General features: G+C 48.6%; 1 protein-coding gene across 7 annotated transcripts in view; it reads left to right on the top strand.

The window, feature by feature from the left end:
- The window catches only part of LOC140395077 (uncharacterized), a 659,825-nt gene that overhangs the window by 8,141 nt on the left and 626,785 nt on the right, over window positions 1-24,899 (top strand). For all 7 annotated transcript variants that reach the window (XM_072482474.1, XM_072482512.1, XM_072482492.1 and 4 more), the window contains exons 3-9: window positions 14,560-14,611; window positions 15,256-15,407; window positions 15,488-15,610; window positions 18,178-18,222; window positions 21,205-21,273; window positions 21,514-21,605; window positions 22,913-23,077. In XM_072482474.1, coding sequence (XP_072338575.1) covers window positions 14,560-14,611; window positions 15,256-15,407; window positions 15,488-15,610; window positions 18,178-18,222; window positions 21,205-21,273; window positions 21,514-21,605; window positions 22,913-23,077 — 698 coding nt within the window. The remainder of the gene's footprint in view (window positions 1-14,559; window positions 14,612-15,255; window positions 15,408-15,487; window positions 15,611-18,177; window positions 18,223-21,204; window positions 21,274-21,513; window positions 21,606-22,912; window positions 23,078-24,899) is intronic.

Raw genomic sequence — 24,899 nt, 5'->3', positions numbered from 1 at the left:
TGAAGCAATTGCGCTAACCACTATGCTACCGTGCTGCCCAGATCTGTTACTTCAATGCACACAGACAAATCCAGACCTAATGGAGACTCTGAAACAGTTCCGGACTTCTGGTAAAATTGATGTAAATTGGAAAATATTTAAGCAGCAATTTCAACTGTACATCTCTGCCTCAGATTTAGATAATGCTAGTGAATACAGAAAACTTGCGTTATTTTTAACAATGACTCGACCGCAGGCCATTGGACTATATAACTCTTTCCAATTCTCCACGGAAGATGATAAAAAGAAATTTGATATAGTTATTGAAGAATTTGATCTTCATTGCAAACCTCAAATTAATGAAACGTATGAATGGTTTGTCTTTAAAACGAAAGTGCAGAAAGATGGAGAATCCGTGGATTGCTTCATTACTGATTTAGGATTAAAGTCAGAAACCTGTAATTTCTCAATTTTGTCAGACTCAATGATCAAGGATCAAATTATTTTTGGCATCAAAGATGAGAAACTCAGAGAACATTTATTAAGGCAAAAAGAATTTAAATTGGAATATGCAATTGAAATGTGTAGAGTGAATGAAATAGCAAAAAAAAAAAATCAATATTCAGAAATACTGATGACAGAAAAGGGTGCGAAAACGCACTTTGGGGCCGACAGCGTTGGATCTGTGGCGCAGTTGAGAAAAATGCACATTTCGGATGGCAACCGTATTGCGCATGCACATAGGCGATCTGCACATGTGCACTTCAACAAACTACGCGATTTGGATGAAGACCGTTCTGCGTATGCGCGCAACCAATTTGCGCATGACGAAAGCAACGTCATGACGTGTGGACGTTGTGGACATGCCCACCCACATAAAAAATGCCCAGCACATGGAAAAATTTGCTCCAAATGTGGCAAACTGAATCACTTTGCTGTTCAATGCAGAACTGCATTAAAATGGACACACTTTATAACTTCAAATTTAATGAAGAAATATATGAATATTCAGAGTGTTAATACAAGTGCAGACAACCCCTAATGTTAATATAGATGCTTATTATCTTGAAGATTCTTTCTTTGTGGGAATTGTTGAGAAGTTCCAGACAACTGTAAAGAACACTTCCTATCCACAGACACTGCATCCCATACAATCAATTAACACGGAATCTGAATGGGAACACTCCATTACAAGTCAATGGTTCCAAGATTGTGTTCAAATTGGACACTGGAGCATCTGCAAAATTAATCAATACTCATGATTTATCATAACTTTGTCATCGTCCTAAGATTCAGAAAACTGACTGCCAGTTACGTGACTACATTGGGAACACGATTGCTTCTTCAGGGTCATGCTTTCTTTTAGTGACAAACAATGACACTGTGATATCCTTGCAGTTCGAGATTATTGAAGCCAAATGATCTTCACTATTAGGTACACAAGCCTGTCAAGACTTACACCTTGTGAAACAAATCTACAGCACCAGCAAACCTCTTCCATCTGTGCAGAAAGATATTGAAAGCATTGTTACTAAATTTCCTCAGGTATTTGAAATATGGGTACTCTTCCTTTCCAATACAAAATCCGACTAAAAGCGAATGCTAAACCAGTAGTACACCCTCCAAGAAGGTTTCCTGCTCCATTACATGACCGTCTCAAGCAAGAACTGGAACGCATAAAGCATCTTGGAATCATTTCCAAGATCACAGAACCGACAGTTTGGGTCAGCTCGATGATGTGTGTTAAAAAACCCAATGGTGACCTCAGGATTTGTATTGATCCGAAGGATCTGAATATGAACATCAGACATGAACACTATCCAATACCGAAATGTGAAGAGATCACGAGTGAGATGGCTAATGGCAAGACATTCTCTAAACAAGATGCTTCCAGAGGTTTTTGGCAAATGCGACTGGATGACACCAGCAAAGATTGTGTACATTCAACACACTGTTTGGTCGTTACTGTTTTAACAGAGTGCCATTTGGCATAATCTCAGCATCTGAGATATTCCATCGTGCCATGGAACAAATGACAGAAGGCATAGATGGAATTTGTGTGTATGTTGATGACATTATAAAATGGTCAGCTACTCGTGAAGAACACAATGCAAGACTCCTGCAAGTGTTACAGCGAATACACAAATACGGGTTGAAGCTCAATCGATCTAAGTGCAACTTTAGTATCTCAACTTTAAGATTTCTGGGTGACCAAATCTCAAAACATAGTGTGCAACCAGATAATGATAAGATTGCTGCTATTCAGAAGATGACAATCCCAGAAGACAAAAAAGCAGTTCTGAGATTCCTTGGTGCAGTGAATTTCCGAGGAAAATTCATCCCCAACCTTGCTTCACGAGCAACTGCCTTATGTAACCTTATTAAGAAGAACATATTCTTCTTGTGGACAGCAGATCACAAAAATGAATGGTTAGATCTCAAGTCAGCGTTGACTAAGGCACCTGTCCTTTCGTTCTTTGACCCTGGGTGAGAAACAAAGATTTCCACAGATGCGAGTCAAAATGTGATTGGAGCAGTTCTTCAAAAGAATGATGATGCTTTTTGGAGACCCATTGCATATGCATCCAGATCTATCCAGAGGTGCTGGTTTAGCACAGTGGGCTAACCAGCTGGCTTGTAATGCAGAACAATGCCAGCAGCGCGGGTTCAATTCCTGTACTGGCCTCCCTGAACAGGCACCGGAATGTAGCGACTAGGGGTTTTTCACAGTAACTTCATTGAAGCCTACTTGTGACAATAAGTGATTATTATTATCTATGACTACTACAGAGCAACAGTGCGCTCAGATCGAGAAAGAGTTTTTAGGCCTGCTTACGGGAATACAGAAATTCCATGACTACATATATTGACTTCCGATGTTCACAGTTGAAACAGATCACCAACCATTAGTTCATATCATAAAGAAAAATTTGAATGATATGACTCCAAGACTGAAACGAATAATCATGCAACTAAGAAGGTAAGACTTTCAACTGGTCTACACTCCAGGCAAAGATCTTATCATTGCCGAAGCATTATCTCTTGTGACAGAAACAGATGTCCAGCCACCAAATATAGTTCATCTAATAGGAGCTCAAGTGGAACTTCTAGCTGAAACTCTTCCTATATCTGATGAAATACTCAAGCTCATCAAAGCGGAGACTTAAAACAATGTCATATTACAATGAGTAATCAGCCATATGAAAAATGGTTGGCTGAAAGGACACTGTTCGAACTTCAGAAATATTCAATCTGATCTCACTGGTGTAGATGGATTTCTACTTCGTCCCAATCGCCTTGTTATTCCTACGACACTAAGGCACATGATCCTCCAGAAGGTTCATCAAGGTCATTTAGGAATAGAAAAGTTTAAATGCCAAGTGAGAAAGGCAGTATATTGGCCTGGAATAAATACTGACATAGCCAATTTTGTACTAGAATGTGAGACATGCCAGCGAAATCAATCATGACAGAGTAATCAATCATGACAGGGCAGCACGATAGCATAGTGGTTAGCACAATTGCTTCACAGCTCCAGGGTCCCAGGTTCGATTCCCGGCTTGGGTCACTGTTCTGCACATCCTCCCCGTGTGTGCGTGGGTTTCCTCCGGGTGCTGCGGTTTCCTCCCACAGTCCAAAGATGTGCAGGTTAGGTGGATTGGCCATGCTAAATTGCCCTTAGTGTCCAAAATTGTCCTTAGTGGGGTTACTGGGTTATGGGGATAGGGTTATGGGGATAGGGTGGGGGTGTGGGTGCTCTTTCCAAGAGTCGGTGCAGACTCGATGGGCCGAATGGCCTCCTTCTGCACTGTAAATTCTATGATTACTATGATAAAGAGAAACTCCCAACTCACAATTTCGAGAAGACACCGTGGTCGAAAGTTGGTACTCATCTTTTTCATTTTCATGGACATAATTATGTCTTGATCATCAGCTAATTTTCAAACTACCCAAAAGTAATGAAATTGTCTGATTCTACTTCGAAATCTGTGATCAAAGCGACTAAAGAAATACTTGCTCATCATTGGATACCTTGCAGAGTCATGACAGACAATGGACCTTGCTTTGATAGTAATGATTGGACAGAATTTGCTCATGACTATAATTTCACTCATAACACATCTAGTCCTCTTTATCCGCAATCTAATGGCAAGGTTAAAAATGGCATTCACATTGTGAAACAACTTTTCAAGAAAGCACTTGACTCTGGCTCAGATATGTTCTTAGCTTTATTGAATTATAGGGCTACTCCTCCCTCAATAGATTTATCTCCTGCTCAGTTGTTAATGAACAGATCGTTGAGTACAACTCTTCCATATCTACAACTAGCTGATCCTTATCTTCAGCAAGTCATAGAGAAAATGCAACATCAAAAACATCTTGAAGAAAAATACTACAGTGAACATGCAAAATCATTGGAATCACTTAATTCAGATGATCTAGTGAGAATTCAGATTCCCCCTGGAGGATGGACTGATTTAGCTAAGGTCATACGCCAAGCAGCACCTCACTCGTACATTGTTAAAGCGACTGATGGTTCTGTTCTTAGAAGAAATTGATGTGCTCTTCTGAAAGTCAAATCTTCTCGTACGTTATTTCCATTTCTTCAGTTTGATGATAATTTATTACATACTACTATATCATCTGATAAGCAACAAGAAGCCGTTGGACAAATCTGCTACTCAATTATCAGAAAGAAACCTGACAGACTGAACTGGTAAAGAAAAACAAATGAACTGTTTAGCAAATTTTAACTCAATTGTTAACTTTTGACATGCATTTCAATGTATCATGTAATAATGTTACTTATATTTTCCTGTTTGTACTGTGTAAATATCTAAAAAAAGGGGGGTTTAATAATATGATAGGTTATATTAAAGAGAGATAATTAATTACTGTAATATCGATTCAATACTATTATTTTGTTAGCTATTACTCAGTAGTGTGTGCGAACCATTTCAAGTCGTGTAAAATAAACTAGCTTTGATTTAAACATATAGCTTTATGTTGTTTGTAAACACTACGACCTTGGCTATCTTGGAGAACAATACAAGGAACGTAACAATTATCGCTCCTACTTGAGATGCAGTGGCCTATTGTCCACAGTTCCTGATACCCCATCAAGCAATCATCTCTCCTCCCAGGGCGGGCTCATGTGCCCTGTCAACAGGTCATCAACCAGACCATTGGGCACTGAGACCCTGCTTCCTGAGACTCCATTGGCCGAAGGCCATGGGCAGGTGGAGAAAGGAGGTGGGTGGCGACAGGGTGATAAAAATAGGCATTCCAGGCATCTACGGAACAAAAGACTGGAAGAAAAGAATGGAAGCAAAGACTGGCAGCAAAAGACTCAAAGCAAAAGACTCGAAGCTTGGTGTGTGACGTGACCTTGACCAGACCAGAAGGAAGCAAGCAAGCAACAGCCAGTGAGAATCACCTTTACAAAGAGGAACCCGAGGGACTCAGGGATCGGATCTACAGCATACCTTTGCGGGTAGTAAGGTCGAATCCTGGGTGCTTCTTGTAATTGACGGGTTAAGTATATTTAATAAAGTGTGTTGCATTATATCTGTGGCCTACTTTGTTCTACTCATAAATAAAGACACCTAGGTAAACTTTAATTAAAGAGCTGGTTGAAGTATTTGAATTGGACAGATACAACACTCCCTTTCCTCTGGGTTCTGAAAGTGCCATCAATCGGCCATACCCAACCTCTCCATAAACCCTCCCAGCTCCCTTGCTCGACCTATCCACCCTCGGCTCTAGGATACAGTTAAAATCTCCTCCCATGATCAACTGGTGCGTGCCAAATCCAGGATCGCTGCCAGTAACCCCCTCATAAAACCCACATCATCCCAAATTTGGGGCATACACATTTACCAACACCACCAGTGGGTGCCCCTTCCAATACACCACTCACAATCACATATCTCCCACCCGGATCCTTCACCTCCTTCGCACGAACAAATCCCATTTTTTTGCTCAATTTTGAATCAAACCCCGAGTGGAAAACCTGCCTGACCCACCCCTTCCTTAACCTAACCTGGTCCTTCACACGGAGGTGCATCTCCACAAGACCACCACAGCTTTCACGCTCCTGAGGTGTGCGAACACCTGCGACGTTTTAACCGGCCCATTCAATCCCCGGACGTTCCATGTTACCAACCTTTCCGGAGGCTAATGCTTCCAATCCCCTCTGCTGTCCGTCATCTTCCCCACTTAATTCCCGTCCCCTTAATTCCACCCTGTACCTAGCCCATCCCAGATGGCCCCCTTCTCTGCCCCTGACCATGTCATCTCTCACCCCCTGCCATGTCGCAATAACCTCCTCCCCCCTTCCCCCATCCCCTTGGCCATCACTCTTGGCCTTCCCCCTCATCACCTGCTAGCGCGGCCGCCCCTGCCCAAAGGGACCCCCCAATGACCTCCCCTTCCCCCCCACTCCGCAGCTCAAGGAGGAAGGTACCGTGCTGACCTTCCCTATCCCCAACCAAACAAGGATTTCTCCTGAACTCCAGGAAGCCTTCTCCAAAAGCAAACAAACAAATGTTAAACACAAACAGTCCCATAAACCAGGCGGGGGGGATGAGAACATCCGTCCCCACATAAACTCAGTTTTCCCCCAACTTATGCTCCTTATTGAAGTCTTCGGCCACTTATGGGGTCTCAAAATAATATTCCCGGCCTCCGAACGTCACCCATAATTTCGCCGGGTAGAGCACCCCAAACCTGATCTGCCGCCGGTACAGCACCGCCTTGGCCTTGTTGAAGCCTTCCCACCGCTTCACCAACTCGGCTCTGATGTCCTGATAAATTCGGACCTTGTTCCCTTCCCAGTCACAGGTACGCTTCTCCCTGGCCCAACGCGAAATCTTCTCTTTCTCCATAGATTTGTGGAGTCTCACGAACACCGCCTGCGGCGGCTCCCCAGCTCTATGCTTCTGCCTCAGGGACCGATACGCTTGGTCCACTTCAGGCACCTTATCTAGCACCCTTCCCACCACAAGCCCAGCCAGCATCTTCGCGACGTACCTCGTGGCACTCACACCTTCCACTCCTTCAGTCAGGCTCACTATTCGCAGGTTCTGCCTTCTCGAGGTACTCTCCTGCCTCCTCCGCCTTTGCCCTCAACATTTTACAGAGGTCTCCTAGGAGCTCCACCTCCGCATCCAGAGTTACCACACGATCGCTGTGGTCCGAGATCACTCCTTCAATCTCCCGAATCTGTGACCCCTGCACCTCCAAACACTTCTCCACCTGTTTCAATGAACTCATCAGGGATGCCACAGCTCCTTCGATGCCCTTCGAGCGATCCTCCTGTATTTCCTTCCTCTGCTGCTGGAATTCCTCCTTAATAAAAGCCACCAACTGCTCTATTTGGGGCCTTCCAGCTTGCATTAGCCCTTCCCCCGCTGCCTTGCTTACACTGGCTGCTGCTGCAGTACAGGCCTGCTCCAACTCCCTAGCCTGGTCTCTCACTGCCGTCTGCTGGGTTTGATGACCAGCAGACATACCACTCCCAGGGCAAACTATTCCTCCAACCTCCACCTAATCCTTTTCATCAGAATTCCACCCAGTATCGGGTAAAAAGAGCTCTTTTCTGTGCCTTCAGCAGGAGCTGCCCTGTGTGTGACCACTCACACCATGGCCACCATGAAGTGAGTAGCTGGGAAACGGATGATTAACTTATGACCTCAAGGCACGGTAGGTTGCAAAGAGCTGTTTATATTTCGGATCAGCCGATTCAAGGGCGATCACTGCTGACACATCGCAATGGACCTGTCTGTCAGCCAATGGACAGTTACAAATTGCCGGGCCTTATCAAAGGCCCATACCAATAGGTTGGGGTTTTCTCTGGAAAATGTTTCTTCCTCAGTGTGTAATATGCCATCAATGAACACACGACGAGTGTTGAACGTAACTGAGGCTTTAATAAACTAAACAGAAAGCCTCCTGGCCTCTGATCCCGAACTGAGGCAGCGGCGGAGACTAGCCACCTTTATACCGAGCCCGAGGGGAGGCGGAGCCAGCAGGCAGTAGTTTACCACATTACATATAATACAGTGGCAGTTTACCACAATACACAGATTATATACTACAGTGGTTCGGACCCAGCAGGGACAAGCCCAGGCATGTAACAGTACAACAGTACAATACAATACAGTGGTTTACCACATTCACCCCCTGTTAAAAAAAGAGTCCAGCGGGGGGAGAAGTGGACCTAAAGATCAAGTCTGTCGGGGGCCTTGACCTTCCGCCTCAGTCCCGGCTGTGGTGTGGGCACCGGTGACGAGACCTGCGCGTCCGGGAGCGTGTCGTCCTCTTCTTCACCCAGTTGTTGAGTCGGTGGAGGGGGGGGGCGGTGTGTGGGCGGGGGTGGTGGTGATGGCCGCCGGTGGGCCTGCGAGTGGCAGACCTTGAAGTAACTGGGTAGTGGTGGAGGGAGACTGTGTAGTATTGGGTGTGGTGGTGATGGTCGCTGGGGAACCTGCAGGTGCCAAATGCCGGAGGGAGACTGTGTCCTGCCGCCCGTCATGATGTGCCACCTAGGCATATTGTGGATTGGCATGGAGAGGATGACCTTCTCGACGAGGGGAACTGCTTTATGGCTTCTCGCATGCCTCCGGAGGAGGACGGGCGCTGAGACTGTCAGCCAGGACGGGAGCGAGACCCCTTCCTGGGGAAGGCAAACATAGGCTCATGAGGGGTCTCGTTGGTGGCAGTGCACAGGAGCGACTGGATGGGGTGGAACGCATCGGAGAGGACCTCCTGCCAGCGGGAGACTGAGAGACTTCTAGACCGTAGGGCCAGCAGGACGGCCTTTCAGACTGTCACGTTCTTCCTCTCCACCTGTCCGTTTCCCCGGGCATTGTAGCTGGTCACCCTATTGGAGGCGATGCCCTTGCTGAGCAGGAACTGACGCAACTCATCGCTCATGAAGGAGGAACCCCGATCACTATGGATGTCGGTGGGGAACCCGAACAAGGGGAAAAGACTGTGCAGGGCCTTGATGATGGTGGCAGAGGTCATGTCAGGCCATGGGATGGCAAAAGGGAATCTTGAGTATTCGTCATCAATGTTGAGGAAGTACACGTTAGGTCAGTGGAGGGGAGGGCTCTTTGAAAATGATGCTGAGGCGCTCAAAGGGGCGAGAGGCCGTTACCCAGTGTGCTCTGTCTGGCCAATAGAAGTGCGGTTTGCACTCCGCGCTGACCTGGCAGTCCCTGGTCATGGTCCTGACCTCCTCGATAGAGTAAGGCAGGTTGCGAGCCTTGATAAAGTGAAAGAAACGGGTGACCCACGGGTGAAAGAGATTATTGTGGAGGGCCCGGATTCGGTCTACTTGTGCGCTGGCACATGTACCCCGGGATAGGGCATCTGGGGGATCATTGAGCTTCCCAGGTTGATACAAGATATCGTAGTTGCAGGTGGAGAGCTCGATCCTCGACCTCAGGATCTTGTCGTTTTTGATTTTGCCCCGTTGTGTATTGTTAAACATGAAGACAACCGACCGTTGGTCAGTGAGGAGAGTGAATCGCCTGCCGGCCAGGTAATGCCTCCAATGTCGCACAGCTTCTACAATGGCTTGGGCATCCTTTTCGACGGAGGAGTGTCGAATTTCAGAGGCATGCAGGGTACGGGAGAAGAAAGCCACCGGCCTGCCCGCCTGGTTGAGGGTAGCGGCCAGAGCAAAGTCTGACGCATCGCTCGCCATCTGGAACGGAATGGACTCATCCACAGCGTGCATCGCGGCATTGGCAATATCTGCTTTGATGCGGTTGAAGGCCAGGCGGGCCTCAGCCGTCAGGGGGAAAATGGTGGATTTAATAAGTGGACGGGCCTTGTCCGCATAATTGGGGACCCACTGGGCATAATAAGAGAAGAACCCCAGGCATCTCTTCAGGGCCTTGGGGCAGTGGGGGGGGGGGGGCAGGGGTGTTCCAGGAGGGGGCGCATGCGGTCGGGGTCGTGCCCTAGGACTCTGGTTTCCACAACGTAGCCAAGGATGGCTAGGCGGGTTGTGCGGAAAACGCATTTTTCCTTATTATAGGTGAGGTTCAGGAGTTTAGCGGTGTGGAGGAAGTGCCGGAGGTTTTCGTCATAGTGGCCATCTGCCTCGAAGGCAGTGTATTGGCAGTCCTCCGGGCGGATAGGGAGCTGGTGGTACGCGGACTTCAAGTCAACTGTGGAGAAGACTCGATACTGCACAATCTGGTTGACCATGTCAGATATGCGGGGGAGGGGGTACGCATTGAGCTGTGTGTACCGTTTGATCGTCTGACTGTAGTCGATGACCATCCGGTGCCTCTCCCCAGTCTTGACGACCACCACTTGGGCTCTCCAGGGGCTGGTACTAGCCTCAATGATCCCCTCTCGTAGGAGTCGCTGAACCTCCGACCTGATAAATACCCTGTCCTGGGCACTGTATCGTCTGCTCCTAATAGCGGCAGGCTTACAGTCCAGGGTGAGGTTAGCGAAGAGCGAGGGTGGGGCGACCTTCAGGGTCGCGAGGCTACAGACGGTGAGGGGGGACAGGGGTTCACCGAACTTTAAAGTAAGGCTTTGGAGGTGGCACTGGAAGTCAAGCCCCAGTAATCGGGCAGCACAGATGTGGGGAAGGACGTAGAGTTTAAAGTTTGTGTACTCTACATCTTGTACGGTAAGGGTCGCGACACAGCACCCCCGGATTGCTACTGAATGTGATCCGGAAGACAGGGAGATTTTCTGGGTTGTGGGTAAATTGGGAGGGAGCAGCGCCTTACCGTATCTGGGTGTATGAAGCTGTCTGTGCTTCCGGAGTCGGAAAGACAGGCCGTCTCGTGCCCGTTGACCCGGACGGTCATCGTAGATTTTGTGAGGTGGCGAGTCCAGGACTGGTCGAGCGTGATGGAGGCGAGCTTCGGAAGGTGATGGATAGGCCGGTCGGAGGTAGCGGCGGCCAGTGTACGACCGGTGAGCAGGGCTCCCGGGAACTGCGGAGTGGTCCCAAGATGGTGGCCCCCATGGGTCACGGGTGGCATCGGGGATGGCGTCAAAGATGGCGGCCCCCATGGGTCGCGCGTGGTGGGTGGAGTGCAGGATGGCATCAAAGATGGCGGTTCCCATGGGTCGCACGTGGCGGGCAAAATCAAAGATGGCAGCGCCCACGGGTCGCACATGGCGGGTGGCGCGGCAGCTGGGGGCGGCCCCAACAAGCAGGCAGCGCTGCTGGGCCTAGGGGTTTTCAGGAGAGATCGGGCCTGGCAGGTTTTCGCAAAGTGGCCCTTCCTCCCACACCCGTTGCAAGTTGTATTCCGTGCAGGGCAGCGTTGTCTGGGGTGCTTACCCTGGCCGCAAAAGTAGCACTTCGGGCTTCTGGCGCTGGCGGGCTGCTGCGCGGCACAGGCTTGTGCCACACTCGAGTTGGGTGATGGCGGCGCCCACAAGGTCCACAAGGGTGCCGCATGGTCGGAGATGTAGGCCTCCATGTTCTGGAAGGCCATCTCCAGAGAGTTTGAGAGCTGCACTGTCTCTGGGAGGCCGAGTGTACCCCCTTCTAGCAATCGCTGGCGGATGTAGTTTGATTTCATGCCTGCGACATAGGCATCCCTGATCAACAGCTCCGCGTGTTTGGGAAGCCGATACCGCCTGGCAGTCACAGTTCCGGCAGAGTACCCGCAAGGCACGCATTAATTCTGCTAGTAATTCCCCAGGGCGTTGTCGTCTCGTGGCAAGAAGGTGCCTAGCACACACTTCGTTTACAGACTTTACATATTGTCCCTTCAGCAGCATTATCGCCTCCGTATATGAGGGGCCGTCCCTGATGAGAAGAAAGACTTGTGGGCTCACCCGTGCATTGAGGATCTGCTTCTTTTGGAGGTCGGTGAAGTCTTCGGTGGAGGATCCGAGGTTCACTTCGAAGCAGCTGAGCCAGTGCTCGAATGTTGCCGTGGCGTCGGCTGCCTGTGGGTCCAGTTCCAGGCGATCAGGCTTAAGCAATGTATTCATCTTAGAAGTTTAGTATATTAAATTGTTATGCCATCAATGAACACACGATGAGTGGTGAACGTAACTGAGGCTTTAATAAACTAAACAGAAAGCCTCCTGGCCTCGGATCCCGAACTGAAGCAGTGGCGGAGACTTTATACCAAGCCCGGGGGGGGAGGCGGAGCCAGCAGGCAGTAGTTTACCACATTACACGTAATACAGTGGCAGTTTACCACAATACATAGATTATATACTACAGTGGTTCGGACCCAGCAGGGACAAGCCCAGGCATGTAACAGCTGGTTTAGCACACTGGGCTAAATCGCTGGCTTTGAATGCAACAAAGGCAGGCCAGCAGCACGGTTCAATTCCCATACCAGCCTCCCCGAACAGGTGCCGGAATGTGGCGACTAGGGGCTTTTCACAATAACTTCATTTGAAGCCTACTTGTGACAATAAACGATTTTCATTTCATTTCAACAGTACAATACAATACAGTGGTTTACCACAGTGTGACCGTGTTGGCATTTACTTTTGATTTGGTCAGAAGCTGGAGGGTCACAGCCTGATCCCTCTCTCTCATCTAATGAATTTTTTTTGAAGATTCAAAGTAAAGACCTTTCTCTCTCCACAGCCAGATTGAACTGCAGGGAAATTCAGTCCAGCATTAGCTGTAGGCCGGATCAATTGTTTGAAAACCGTTTGTGTGGAGAACTCTGCTTTTATCCCAGTAAGGCTGTTGCTTATTCCGGTGGAGTTGGAAACAAGTAAGAATTAAAAAGGTCTGAGGTGGATTATTTGATTGAAGGCCCAGGTTAAAGTGACTCCCCAGAGGGATTCCTACAGCCTTCGAGTTCTGACTGAATGTTCCTGCTAGAGGATCACCAATAGCAGTCCACCAGTGGCTTAGATCCCTGAGCATCCTGGAAGGACAGCCTGCAGCAACCACCTCAACATCAGAAGCAAGGACACTCATCTTTCATTTTAATTATTATTATTTTCCCCTTCCTTTCCCTCTGCATGTGTCTGTCTTGTGTGTGTTTGGGTACAGGATGGAACGGTAAAAGGGAGTGGTTGACTAGCTGACTGTTATAATTATTGCATATTTGAACTTTCTTCCTGTTATAAATAAACAGTTGTTGTGTTTAACTTACAGACCTGCTGGCTATAACGTATTGAGCAGTCAAGTGTGGTGGAGGCAGGTTCATTCGAGTCATTCACAAGGGCATTAGTTGATTATTTGAATGAAAACAATGTGCAGGGATATGGGGAAAAGTGAGGAGAATGGCACTGAGTTCATTTGGGGAACCAATGCAGACTCAATGGATTGAATGGTCTCCTTCTACAACGGAACAATTCTGTGATTTTATGACTTTCTTCACGGGCCTCCATCACCTTCTCCTGCTCCAGGGCCTCCTGCAGTGCCAGCAATGACCACCGACACAGAGGCGCTGCTAGGGCTGAAGAGTTGGCGGACCTGCGGTTGGTTGGCAGCTCTTGGAGGAGGGACCTTCCCCTTTAAAGCATGGGACACATGCAGCAGTTATGCTGCCTGATACGTATATAATACTATCAGGGTGCCCCACTCCCTCACCCCTCACCCCACCCCGTGGAAATGTCACAACTGAGTTGCCACTGGCTCTCTGGCAGGTGGACGAGATCACCACCATGGACATTAAATTCAACCATGTGTCTTTTATTTAGTAGCTCTCTGGTCTTGTCGGGAATAAAAGGAGGAATGCCGGGTCGGAGAATCGCCGGGGGCTGGCGTGAATCCCACCCCCGCCTGTTGCCGAATTCTCTGGCACCGGAGATTCGGCGCGGGTGGGAATCGCGCTGCGCCGGTTGGCGGTCCCCCCCGCGATTCTCCGGCCCGGATGGGCCGAAGTCCCGCTGCTAGAATGCCTGTCCCGCTGGCGTGGATTAAACCACCTACCTTACCGGCGGGACAAGGCGGCACGGGTGGGCTCTGGGGTCCTGGGGCGTCCGATCTGGCCCCGGGGGGTGCCCCCACGGTGGGCTGGCCCGCGATCGGGGCCCACCGATCCACAGGCGGGCCTGTGCCGTGGGGGCACTCTTTTCCTTCTGTCTTCGCCATGGTCTCCACCATGGCGGAGGCGAAAGAGATTCCCTCCACAGCGCATGCGCGGGGATGCCGTGAGCGGCCGCTAACGCTCCCGCACATGCGCCGCCCGGCAATGTCATTTCCGCGCCAGCTGGCAGGGCACTTCCGCCAGCTGGCGGGGCGGAAATCAGTCCGGCGCGGGCCTAGCCCCTCAAGGTTAGGGCTGGGCCCCCCAAGATGCAGAGGATTCCGCACCTTTGGGGCGGCGCGATGCCCGACTGATTTGCGCCATTTTTGGCGCCGGTCGGCGGTCATCGCGCCGATACCGGAGAATTTCGCCCCTGACTCTTGTCAGTGTTGCATCCATTTTCTAGTTTCCAAGATTCACCTGATCTGTTGTTTCTAACCTAAGTCATTAACTGAAGGGAAATGTTTTATGATTTCTGATACATTTCTGGTCAATAGTTAATCTCGGAATGAATGTAAAATATAAACCGTTCCTGTCTTTACTGAACCTCACCGTAATAACTTTCCATTTTTTATTGCAGGTTGGCTGTGTGGCATTCTATATTAAACATTGTAAGGACTTTTCCAATACCTGTATCCTTTTCCTCAGCTGGAGGCTGCATAGTGCTCATTCTCTTCTCCAAGTATTTGAAAGACCTGGAGCGGGATTCTCCGTTAGCTGATGCCAAAATCGGGAAAGGCGATTGGGCGAGAATCGGTTCCGATGCCGAAATGGTGTTAGGCACTGATTTGACGCCAAATCGCAATGCTCCAGCACCTCGACGGCGACGCAAATGTATTCCTGAATCCAAGTTCCTTACGGCATGGCTCACTTGTGCTTTTACAAATCGTGAAAACAGCGTAGTGGCTGCTGAGGGAGAGAAAGGGGATGCGGAAGGTGTCCAACATCGCCGTACTTTGCTGACAGTTGTGCCACTGGCCGAGGGGCTTCTGCCACGGCTGGGGAGAGTAGTGGGGGGCGGTGAGAAGCTGCAGGCTGTGAGGTCGGGGTGGATGGGCACGGAACACCATTGCTGCAGCCGGGTGGCAGCCATGCAGCGACGCACACCGCTCGCAGCCTACTTTGAACTTAGTGCCATGGGTCATATAGGTGTTCCCCCAGAGCATCCCCCTGGGTGCCTTCTGGCCATGAATGGGTTTGGGTAGCTGGCTGAGTGGCAACTGCCCTGTTTCAGAAGCTTGATTTAAGTGGTTTTCCTTAAGTGCTTCACCTCCAGTGGTTCTGAAAAAGAGAATGCAGCTGACTATCCGGGTCAGCGTGGGCAATATCATGAAGAGCACGACACCACACCACATCAGAGAGCTCCTGAAGATGAAAAAGTCAAAAATCCTTATTCCCTTTGAAGAGGTCAAATACTTTTGTGTTCAGGTAAAGTATGGAGCTGCCTGATTGGAGGGGAAATGAAGTAAACATATTGTTTAGCCTCTATAACTCTCACTTTCTGCTAGGTACCCAGAGGGATGAATGATGACAGGAACAAGATCTCTATCGAACTATTGGGCCTTGAGAGACTCAGTGAATCTCAGAGGCTCCTGGGGCGAACCTATCTACATCTGTTTGACATTGTTCGGGTAAGTCCATTCATACAATTAGCATCAATAACACTATCTGAAGAGGAAAGGAATCTGCTGAGGCAGCATCTAGGAGTTGGTCTTTGCAACTAGCCCGCTGTCTAAATGCTGTATGTGATTTGTGTAGCGAAGCCTGACTCTCACCGATTCCTGTATACCTCTCATTCCACTGGCACGTAGTCCAAAAACACCTCAAATCTAAAATTAGCATTCTCATTCTCAAATTTCCCCAAGGAGGGGCCTAACCCTCCACAAACTCCTCCAGCCCAAAGTCCTCCAAGATCTCTGCATTCTGACAATTCTGGTCTCATGCACGTCTCTGATTTAATTCCACCTCCCCTCCCCCCCCTTCCCCGCCACCCCTGCAACCATGCCGTGTTCAGCTGTTGAGGTTTGAAACTCTACAATTCCCTCCCTCAACCTCTCTGCACCTCTCTGCTCTTTTCCCCTTTAAGACGCACCTTAAAACCTATCTCATTGCCAAGCTTTTGGCCACTTGTCCTCATATCTGCTTTGGTGAGACAGTGATAGGTTTGCTTTGGTAAAGCTCTTGCAAAGAACCTTGGGGTGTTAAAGGTGCTATATAAATGCAATTTGTTGTTGCACAGGGCTCCTTGATCTTTCAACAGGTAGCTAACACAGGTAGCTGAGCCACACAAACTAGGAAGGTCCGTTCTGATTTCTGAATAACGTTGCGTTTGCCAAGTGAGCTTGAGGCCGTGTAGGTGGCATCAAAACAGCTGGGATTGGTGGCGAGGTGGTGGTTGCCAATGCAGACTCGAGTTTTGGTTTTGGGTTGCCATCCTTCTCAAAGTGCTGGTGTGTGGAAAAAGCCACTGTCCATCAAGTCTCAAACGTAGGTAATGGGTGTTTGGACAAGATCACCAATTACTCTTGGAACCATTACTAAATCAGAGAGCTCGTGTTATCAAGCAGAGGGAGACAGGGAGCAATCTGGTGAGGAGAAGGTGCACTTGATGGTTTCCTTGTCTTGCCTGTGGTCACCAGTCCCAATCTGGCAATTGCCTGGTTCTCACTGAGACGTCTGGGGCGGAATAGGGGGAGTGAAGCAAAGAACACCCAGTTGTATGAAGCCTTTGGCATCAGGAGTGTACACACACTCCTCACAATCTGTGTCTAATCAGAAACATGTGAGGGAGGGGGGACTCTCTAATTTGTGTTCCATCTTTATGTGTCCAGACATATGTCCTCCCATAAGTGCTCACTGTGTGAGCATTCCAGGCCACAGTATACTGAATCCTCCAACACTCTCTGGCTTCATGTCATGCCAAGCATTAATTATTATTCAACTCTAGTTAAATTTGGAATGTTCAGTTCTGGACAACACATTTTAGAAAGGATGTATTGGCCTTGGAGAGAGTGCAGTGTCAATCTAGCCTAATGATAGCTGGACTTGCTGGTTACACAACAGTTACACAGACTTGTGTTGTATTCCCTGGATTGAGAAGATTAAGAACTCATTTGACCAACGTTTTCAAGATGCTAATGGAAAAAGAGAGGGTGAGTGGAGAGAAATTAAACGCTAGGTTGAGGTGTCTAGGACGAGGGGACATTGTCTGAACTCAGAACCGGTCCTTTCAGAAATGAAATTCGGAAGCAACTCGCATTTGCAAAGGACAGTTGACGCTAGGTCGGCATGGTTGCACAGTGGCTAGCACTGTTGCTTCACAATGCCAGGGTCCCAGGTTTGGTTCCCGGTTTGGCCGCTGTCTGTGCGGAGTCTGTACATTCGCTAAGTGTTTGCGTGGATTTTCTCTGGGTGTTCCGGTTTCCTCCCGCAAGTCCTGAAAGACGTGCTGTTAGATGAATTGGACATTCTGAATTCTCCCTCAGTGTACCTGAACAGGCGCCGGAGTGTGACGACTACGGACTTTTCACAGTAACTCCATTGCAGTGTTAATGTAAGCCTACTTGTGACAATAAAGATTATTATTATTAATAAATTTAAACTTGCTATTAATAGATTTTTGTTAGCCAAAGATATGAAGGGATATGGGGCAAAGGCAGGTACATAGAATTATGTGGCAGATTCGCAAAGATCTCATTGAATGGTGATGAAACAGGCTCGAGAAGCAGAATGGCCTCCTTTTGTTCCAAAGTTCATACTCAGTGCTCCATCTCAACAAGCCAATCACAATGAACCACATGAAATTATCTCCATGGAGACATTGAACTCTGAGTCATGCGAATGACCATTATTATTTGGGGTCTGCTTGCGATAGTCTTCCCCTCTTTCACTCCATCATTGATGGCTCTGCCCTCACCTGTCTGGGCTCCCCTGCTCTTAAATTTGCATCTAAAAACTTTTTGCCTCTTCACCTCTATCTCCTCAATTGAGACCCTCTTTAAAACCTACTTCATTTACCAAGAATTTATTCACCTGTCCTGATATTTGCTCTTTCGGCTGAACATGCGTTGATTTGGTTTTTGCCCAAGACAGTCTCTGCAAAATGGTTTGGGAGTGTGTTTTTCTCTGTTGAAAGTGCTATATTAGTACAAGTTGTTGTGGTGAGGAGCACTCATTAATGGGTCTGTTTGTCTTTCAGCAAGTTTCAGTCACAGACACGTATGAACTGGGGATCAAGAATCTGGTAAGTGTTAAGACAAAGTGGCTGGGATAAGAGAGGCTGTAGGTAGAAGTTAGGGAATATGGACATAAAGTCACTCACAGACTGAGGGCTGAATTTTCCCTCCTTGCTCCAATTTTGTGTGAGTTTAAAAGAGGGAATCCTGCTTCATACTCAGGCTTATTTATCTTCAGTTAACAAAGGAAATACCACTATGTGTGCCTGAGAAAGACAATGGGCTGGATTCTCTGTCGGCGGGATCCTCTGTTTCGGCAGCAGCGCATTCACGTTCGCAGATTTCCCGACAATTGGAAACCCCATTGACCGGCTGCCCGGACAGAGAATCCCGCTGCCGGCGAGAGTGCGCCGCACCAGAAAACGGGTGGAGCAGGACAGAGAATCCCGCCCAATGTATAACTACCACACAGAGCGAGTTTTACACTGGCTGTCTATGTTCTGGCGTTGCCAACTCTCCAGGGCTTCCCTGGAGTCTAGGAGCTGACATTAATATCGGGATTGTGCTATGAGAAACTGTTATGACACCCTGGGCAAGTGCACGGTCAGTTCCAGCCCAAAGACCCCGGAGTACCAAAATAAGTGAATTAAGCAATAATTTGTGTCTTCCTGAGATCTTTAACCCCTGACTGCTCCAACGAGTTACAGGCACCAGATTTATAAGTAAAACCAACAAACTGTTTATTTGTAATAAGAGTAAAGTTGAACTTATAAAGGAAATAATTGGCACTATGGTCTACCTAATCCCAAAACCTCGTCCCACCCTCCACCCAGAAACACACAAAATGAACAGATGGTGAGGAGGTAGGAAATGGGTTAGTGTAATGGAATGAAAGGAAAAGATTTGAGATTAATCTTCACTGCTGTGGTTGTGACCTCTGTGGGCGCCAGTCTTCTCCGAATGTGACTCTCTGAGGAATTAGTTTATGGAAGAGATACAGGTCAGTGCAATTCTGACCTCCAACCACCAGATGCAGCTCACACAGGAGAGTCAGGTCAGTGCAATTCCAACCTCCAACCACCAGATGGCGCCCCCATCTCCCTGAGCTACTACTGGAAGTTTAAACCTGAGAATTTTATAGTGTCTTCATTTGCCTGATCCCTGTACAGAAACATTGGCTGTATTATAAAGAGTGGTCGCAGATTGGGTTCTTCCCAGCCATTCAGATAGAGGTTTAAAAACGCTCAGATCTGGTTGAGAAACTGCTTGCAATTTCCCACTCCATGAGGCCCTTTCATAGTTCTGCTCTGTCTTTTAAAGAGGTTTGCCTTCACAGTTCTGACTTGGAGGTTTTAAAATTACCAGGCAGAGGGGGAGAGAGGGGGAGAGAGGAAGAGAGAGTGCCTTCCAGCTGCTTCCAGGCTGAACTCTTCACAGAACTGAGGACAAAAAGGAGCTCTCCAGGTCACCTGCCTTTCTTCCAGAAGATTCTGAATGGCTCCACCAATTTCAGATTCATTGATTGGCTGCTTGCCAAGTCTATAAAACTGACATCATGGGCTCTGCCACATAATCTTAAAGGGAAGTCCTGGGCGAGTTCATTAAACCCAGGGGTGTTTCAGATTTGCCTTAAGTGTGTAATTTAAGCAAAAATCTCAGTGTTGTAGCCGCTAGCAAGAAGACTGCAGATCAAAGGCAGTCAGCGGGACAGGGATGAAGAGGGAAACACACACCAGTCAAAGGGTTTACAACAGTATCCTAACAGCAGCCTAGGAGAAAACTCAGAGGGCTACCCAAAACAAGTTGCATAATTTTGCTCCATTTTCTTTTGCTTATTAACTGTAAAAATCTTGTAGATGGGGGAAGGAAATGCAGTTTGAAAGAGAGTCAAAGATCATCCAATCCAGGAACATAGAGTCATAAACCAATGGGTTTGGGAGGACAGTATGTTGGGATTAGGCTGGAACAATAGCGGAGCATGGGGGGAGGGGGGTTGGCTGCAGGAAGGTCACAGAAGGGAGGTCATGTGATGAAGCCTTCAGGAATGTGTTCTATCAGAGTTGACAACCCTAGGCTGCCCAGAAATGGAATGAGGACTCAGGTTACAGAGGATTCGTAAAAATCAGCCGAGAGAGAGAAACACTGCAGAAATGAGAGAGAGAGTGAGAGAGAGAGAAGCTCATTCCAACAATCTAGGGGAGGATCGAAGGACCCAGAGTTGACAGGACAGTTTGCTGCACAGCCTCCCATAGCTTTTGAATGGTTCACTCTGATCGTGATACAACTAGTGGGGCCATGCTACAATCACCTGATCATGGGTTAATTGAGATTGACTTACCCAATTACTTAGACCCAAACCTCTAGTTCTCTTACACAATGAAATTAAAGGAGATACTCTGATATCAGGTAAAATTTATAAAACAATTGGAAGCCTGATTTTAGGAACTCCCTCACTCTTTCGAAATGTCTCTTCATTCCCTCAGGGCAGTTGTCAGTGTGTGGTGACCTCATTCATCTTTCACACTGGGGGCATTTTGATTGGATGACAGCTGTGGCTCACGAGTTGATCTCTTGCCACTGAGTCAGGTGGTCATAGGTTCAGACACCACAGGAGAGTCCCGAGGATGTAACCTGGGATTAGATTGCTGAGAGAGTGCTGCACTGTCACAGATGTTTTCTTCAGAGGTGACATTAATCTTACGCCACACCTGCCCTCACTGGAGGGTGTAAAGGATTCCGTGGCAGTATGTTGAAGAGGAACATGGGGGCCCTCTTGATTAACACTTACCACTCAACCAATGTCACCAGAAAGAGATTATCTTGCTGTTTATCTCATTGCTGTTTGTGGGATTTTTGCTGTGCACAAATTAGCTTCCATGTTCCCCATATGTAACAGAGACCACACCTCAGGAGGAATTGAGCAGCTGTGAAACACCTTACGATGTCAGGAATGTGTGAAAGTTGCAATGTGGATACACATCCTGGTATTTCTTCCTTTAAAGTGAGTTTCTGTGAAATTGAGTTGAATTATTATCTGTTAAATTTTTCAGCGTGTTTGCAATCTTGATATGTCGATAGACTTTGCCTATGGCTACTTTGGATATGGGTTCTCTAATCAGGTAAGCTCACTTTACATTGAGTCTATACCACGGACTGTTCCGTATTGATATGGATGTGGCTAATCTTGTTTTGTGCCCTTTGCGATTCCTATTTAAATATTTCCGATTGCTAAATCCATGGCATTGTTCAGCAGATTCTCTTTATATTTCATCTGGGAAAGGTTCCTTTTCAACTCTTTTTATTTATTTTGCCAACCTTTTTCTCTTCTGTTTTTTGGGTTTTGTGAACTTTCACACTAGCTGAAGCAACCGGAAAATGAAAAACAGAAAATCCAGGAGAAATCGCTCTTTCTCCGAATTCCTCCACAGGAGAACAGGAAGGACCAGGTGCAGTAAGTAGAGATCTCCTCAGTTCCATTGCATGGGAAGATTCCAATCTTAGATTGCTCAGTGCGGTTGTGATTGCTGTGTAGTGCAGAGGGAAGAGGAAAGTGATTTTTTTTCTGTCTCACGGTGATGGCCATTCACACCCATTGCCATTTCAAGCACAGACCATTAGTGTGAAACACTGACAGGTGCAGCATGAGGCTCCCTCCACATTCCCCCAATGTTTCCTCACCATCACCTCATAAAACGGTGACTCCTCATTGTTGTGTTCTCTATTCTGTTTTACCTGGATGGCTTGGATGTGTAGTGTTGAATAAAGATCACAAAGCTTTATTAAAGAACAAAACTGTAAATTTATTACAATACTAACTAAGATTTGTTCACATTCCTAAAGTCGAAGGTTTCTATATTAAACTATGCTATCTCTAACTGCAGAACTCTCAAGTACACAACTGCTCTCTCTCATGCCTCACCATCTTCTCTAACCTTCTTTCCCACAAGGCTCAGCGTCACCCCTCATAGGACTAGCTCCCTCCAGTGGCTGTCTGTATAAATTTCATTAACCCTTGTATATCCTTCATGTATGATAATACCACACCCATTGCCTAGAAGGACAAAGGGCAGCAGCTTCATGGGACAGTACTACTTCCAATTTCCCCACCCAGTTTACGCATAATCCCAGTTTGAACACACATCCCCGTTCCGTCATGGCTGCAGGGTCAAAATCCTGGTGTTCCCTTACTCAACAGCACAGTGAGAGCACCTTCAACATACTAACCATAATGAGTCAATAAGAAGGTCCATCCACACACCCCACCTCCCTCCCCTGCTTTTCAAGGGGCAGTTAATGATGGGACATGAGCGCTGGCCTTGCCCGCGACATCCATATTCCAAAAACAAAATGTTAATTAAAGTCGGTCCTGTGCAGGATCCAGCTGGTGAGCACATCACACATTTCCTGGGTGGCACACCTTTGCTCTCTCACATTAGATCCTTCTTCGCTGGGAAATTCAATCCCTCCTGTCTCTGATTTCTATCATCTTCCTGAGAGATGATTCCAGCCTCATGGATTGCGTAACTGAGCTGAATGAAGGCAACTGAGTGAGTTCTGAACAGAAAGAGATGAGAGGGGAGTACGATGATGAGAGGCTGAGTAATTGGGGCCTAAATTCTCAGGGGTTTAGGTGAGTGAGAGGACTGTAGGTATGGGACTCCTTCACACCGACGTGGGTTATATACTGGCCATCAAAAGGAAGGAGTTTAGTTGACCAAGTAGTGGATTTGGTCATTTTTGCCTTGCCTTTTTTTGCAGCAACGTGATTACCTACCAGCCCATGCCATACCCGGCATTCCTGCCTGACGACCTCCAAGTGACTGTTGGCAGGGACAGGGAGAGAGAGGCTGTGTTAACCGAGACATCAGATGAACTGAAAAAAGTGCCCAGAAAAGTCTTGCAGCTTATGAAGTCAAGAAAAAGGCAAGTCCTCTTCTTTTATTTATCTTTTCCTTCGTTCTTTCATGGGACATAGACGTCACTGGCAAGGCCGGGATTTCCTGCACATCCCTGATTGCCCTTGAACAGAGGGCAGTTAAAAATAATAATCCTGGAGGGGGAGGGTGATGGGGGAATGGGACTGGGGCAGTAACCAGCCACGGACTGCTATTACAGTGGCCTGCAATGCAGCCATCTTGCTGCCCACCCCACTGACCACCCACGTTGGCCCCTGGTTCTGCAGAGTGACACCTGCCTTATGGGTGTCCCCACCCCTGCACCCCACCCTCTGGCCTACCACCTCCCCTACATCTGGCCAGCACCAACCAGCAGGGCATCAAGCGGCCATCCTAGGGCAATGCCCACTGTTGCCCCTTCGGATACACAGGGCGGGGGCCGCGGAGTGTACCGCTGGCAAGGGCAGTGCCAGCCGACGGTACCCCTGGCATCAGGGATAGGTGCCAGGGCCAGAAGTCCCTATGGTGCCGAGCACTGACAGGGCCAGGGATGCGGGGATTGGGAGGGGAAGGGGCAGACAGAGCCCGCAGTGCCAACCGTGGCCAACATGTAGCCTGTTGGACCTGGTTGAGCACGGGGGCACACACCATGCTAACATATCAGCCATTCACCCTTTGCAGACTATGGATATTGGAATTCAGCCAGCAGTGGTGGCCATGCTGCTGGTCGCTGCAGCCCTGGGGGACGCCCTGCGGCTGTACGAGCTGCCGCTGCTCGAGGAGGAGGAAGCTGCAGGCGCGGAGTGTGCAGAAATGGAACAGGAGGCAGCCTCCCAGGATAGAGCGTCAACCACCCAACAGGCCGAGGAGGAGGAGGTGCCAAGAAAGCGCTGCATGAGGCCTCTTGTGTACCGGCAGCGCCTGTCATTCGAGGACCTGCCGGCCCGGACATGCCATCGAAGACGCTGGCTGAACAGGGAGACAATGCGACATATCTGCCAGATGATGGCACACCTGGCATCACGGGGGTATGGGGGAGGACACCCACTCCCAGTGGCCGTCAAGGTGACGGTCGCCCTGAAAATCTATGCCACAGGGTCCTTTCAGGTGCCAAGTGGGGACTTGATGGGATCTCACAGACCTCGGTGCACAGGTGCATCCTTGCATCCACTGAAGCTCTATATGCCCAGGCAGCTCAATACATCCATTTCAATGTGGATCGAGCTCACCAGGATATGTGACCATCATACACGTCTGAGCCCGATACCCAGGCAGTGTGCACAACGCCTTCATCCTGGCACACTCGACGATTCCTGACTTGTTCGAGCATACCCCCACCAGCTGGGGGGTTGGCTCTTGGGCGACAGGGGTTATCCATTGAAGTCATGGCTAATGACACCTATCCGGAGGCCACAGACCAACGTGGAGACCCGCTACAACGACGCCCATGCAGCAACCATAAGAGTGATTGAGCTGTGCTTCAGCCTCCTGAAGATGCGGTTTAAGTGCCTGGACCGCTCTGGAGGGCTTCTCCAGTATGATGCTGGGAGGGTCGCCTGCACTGTGGTGGCCTGCTGCGTCCTCCACAACATTGCGCAGCAGAGGAGCGATGTGCTAGAGAAGGAGGAATAACACCAGGCCTCGTCCGACTAGGAGGATGCGGGGTAGGGGGAGGATGGGCAGGACATGTGGCCCAGGCAGGCACGGGAGGCCACATGACTTGTGCGCAGGGCTGATGGGCACGGGGCGCTCTGATCACCTCCAGGTTCAGCGACTGGTGGGGTAGGGGTGGGTGAGGGAACGCTGGCCAGGGGCACGGACACTGCATCCCACCCCCACACAACCCCCCC

This window comes from Scyliorhinus torazame, chromosome 2 (genome assembly GCF_047496885.1).
Source record: "Scyliorhinus torazame isolate Kashiwa2021f chromosome 2, sScyTor2.1, whole genome shotgun sequence".
Classification (NCBI taxonomy): Eukaryota; Metazoa; Chordata; class Chondrichthyes; order Carcharhiniformes; family Scyliorhinidae; genus Scyliorhinus; species Scyliorhinus torazame.
This window is presented reverse-complemented; position numbering and strand designations above follow the sequence as displayed.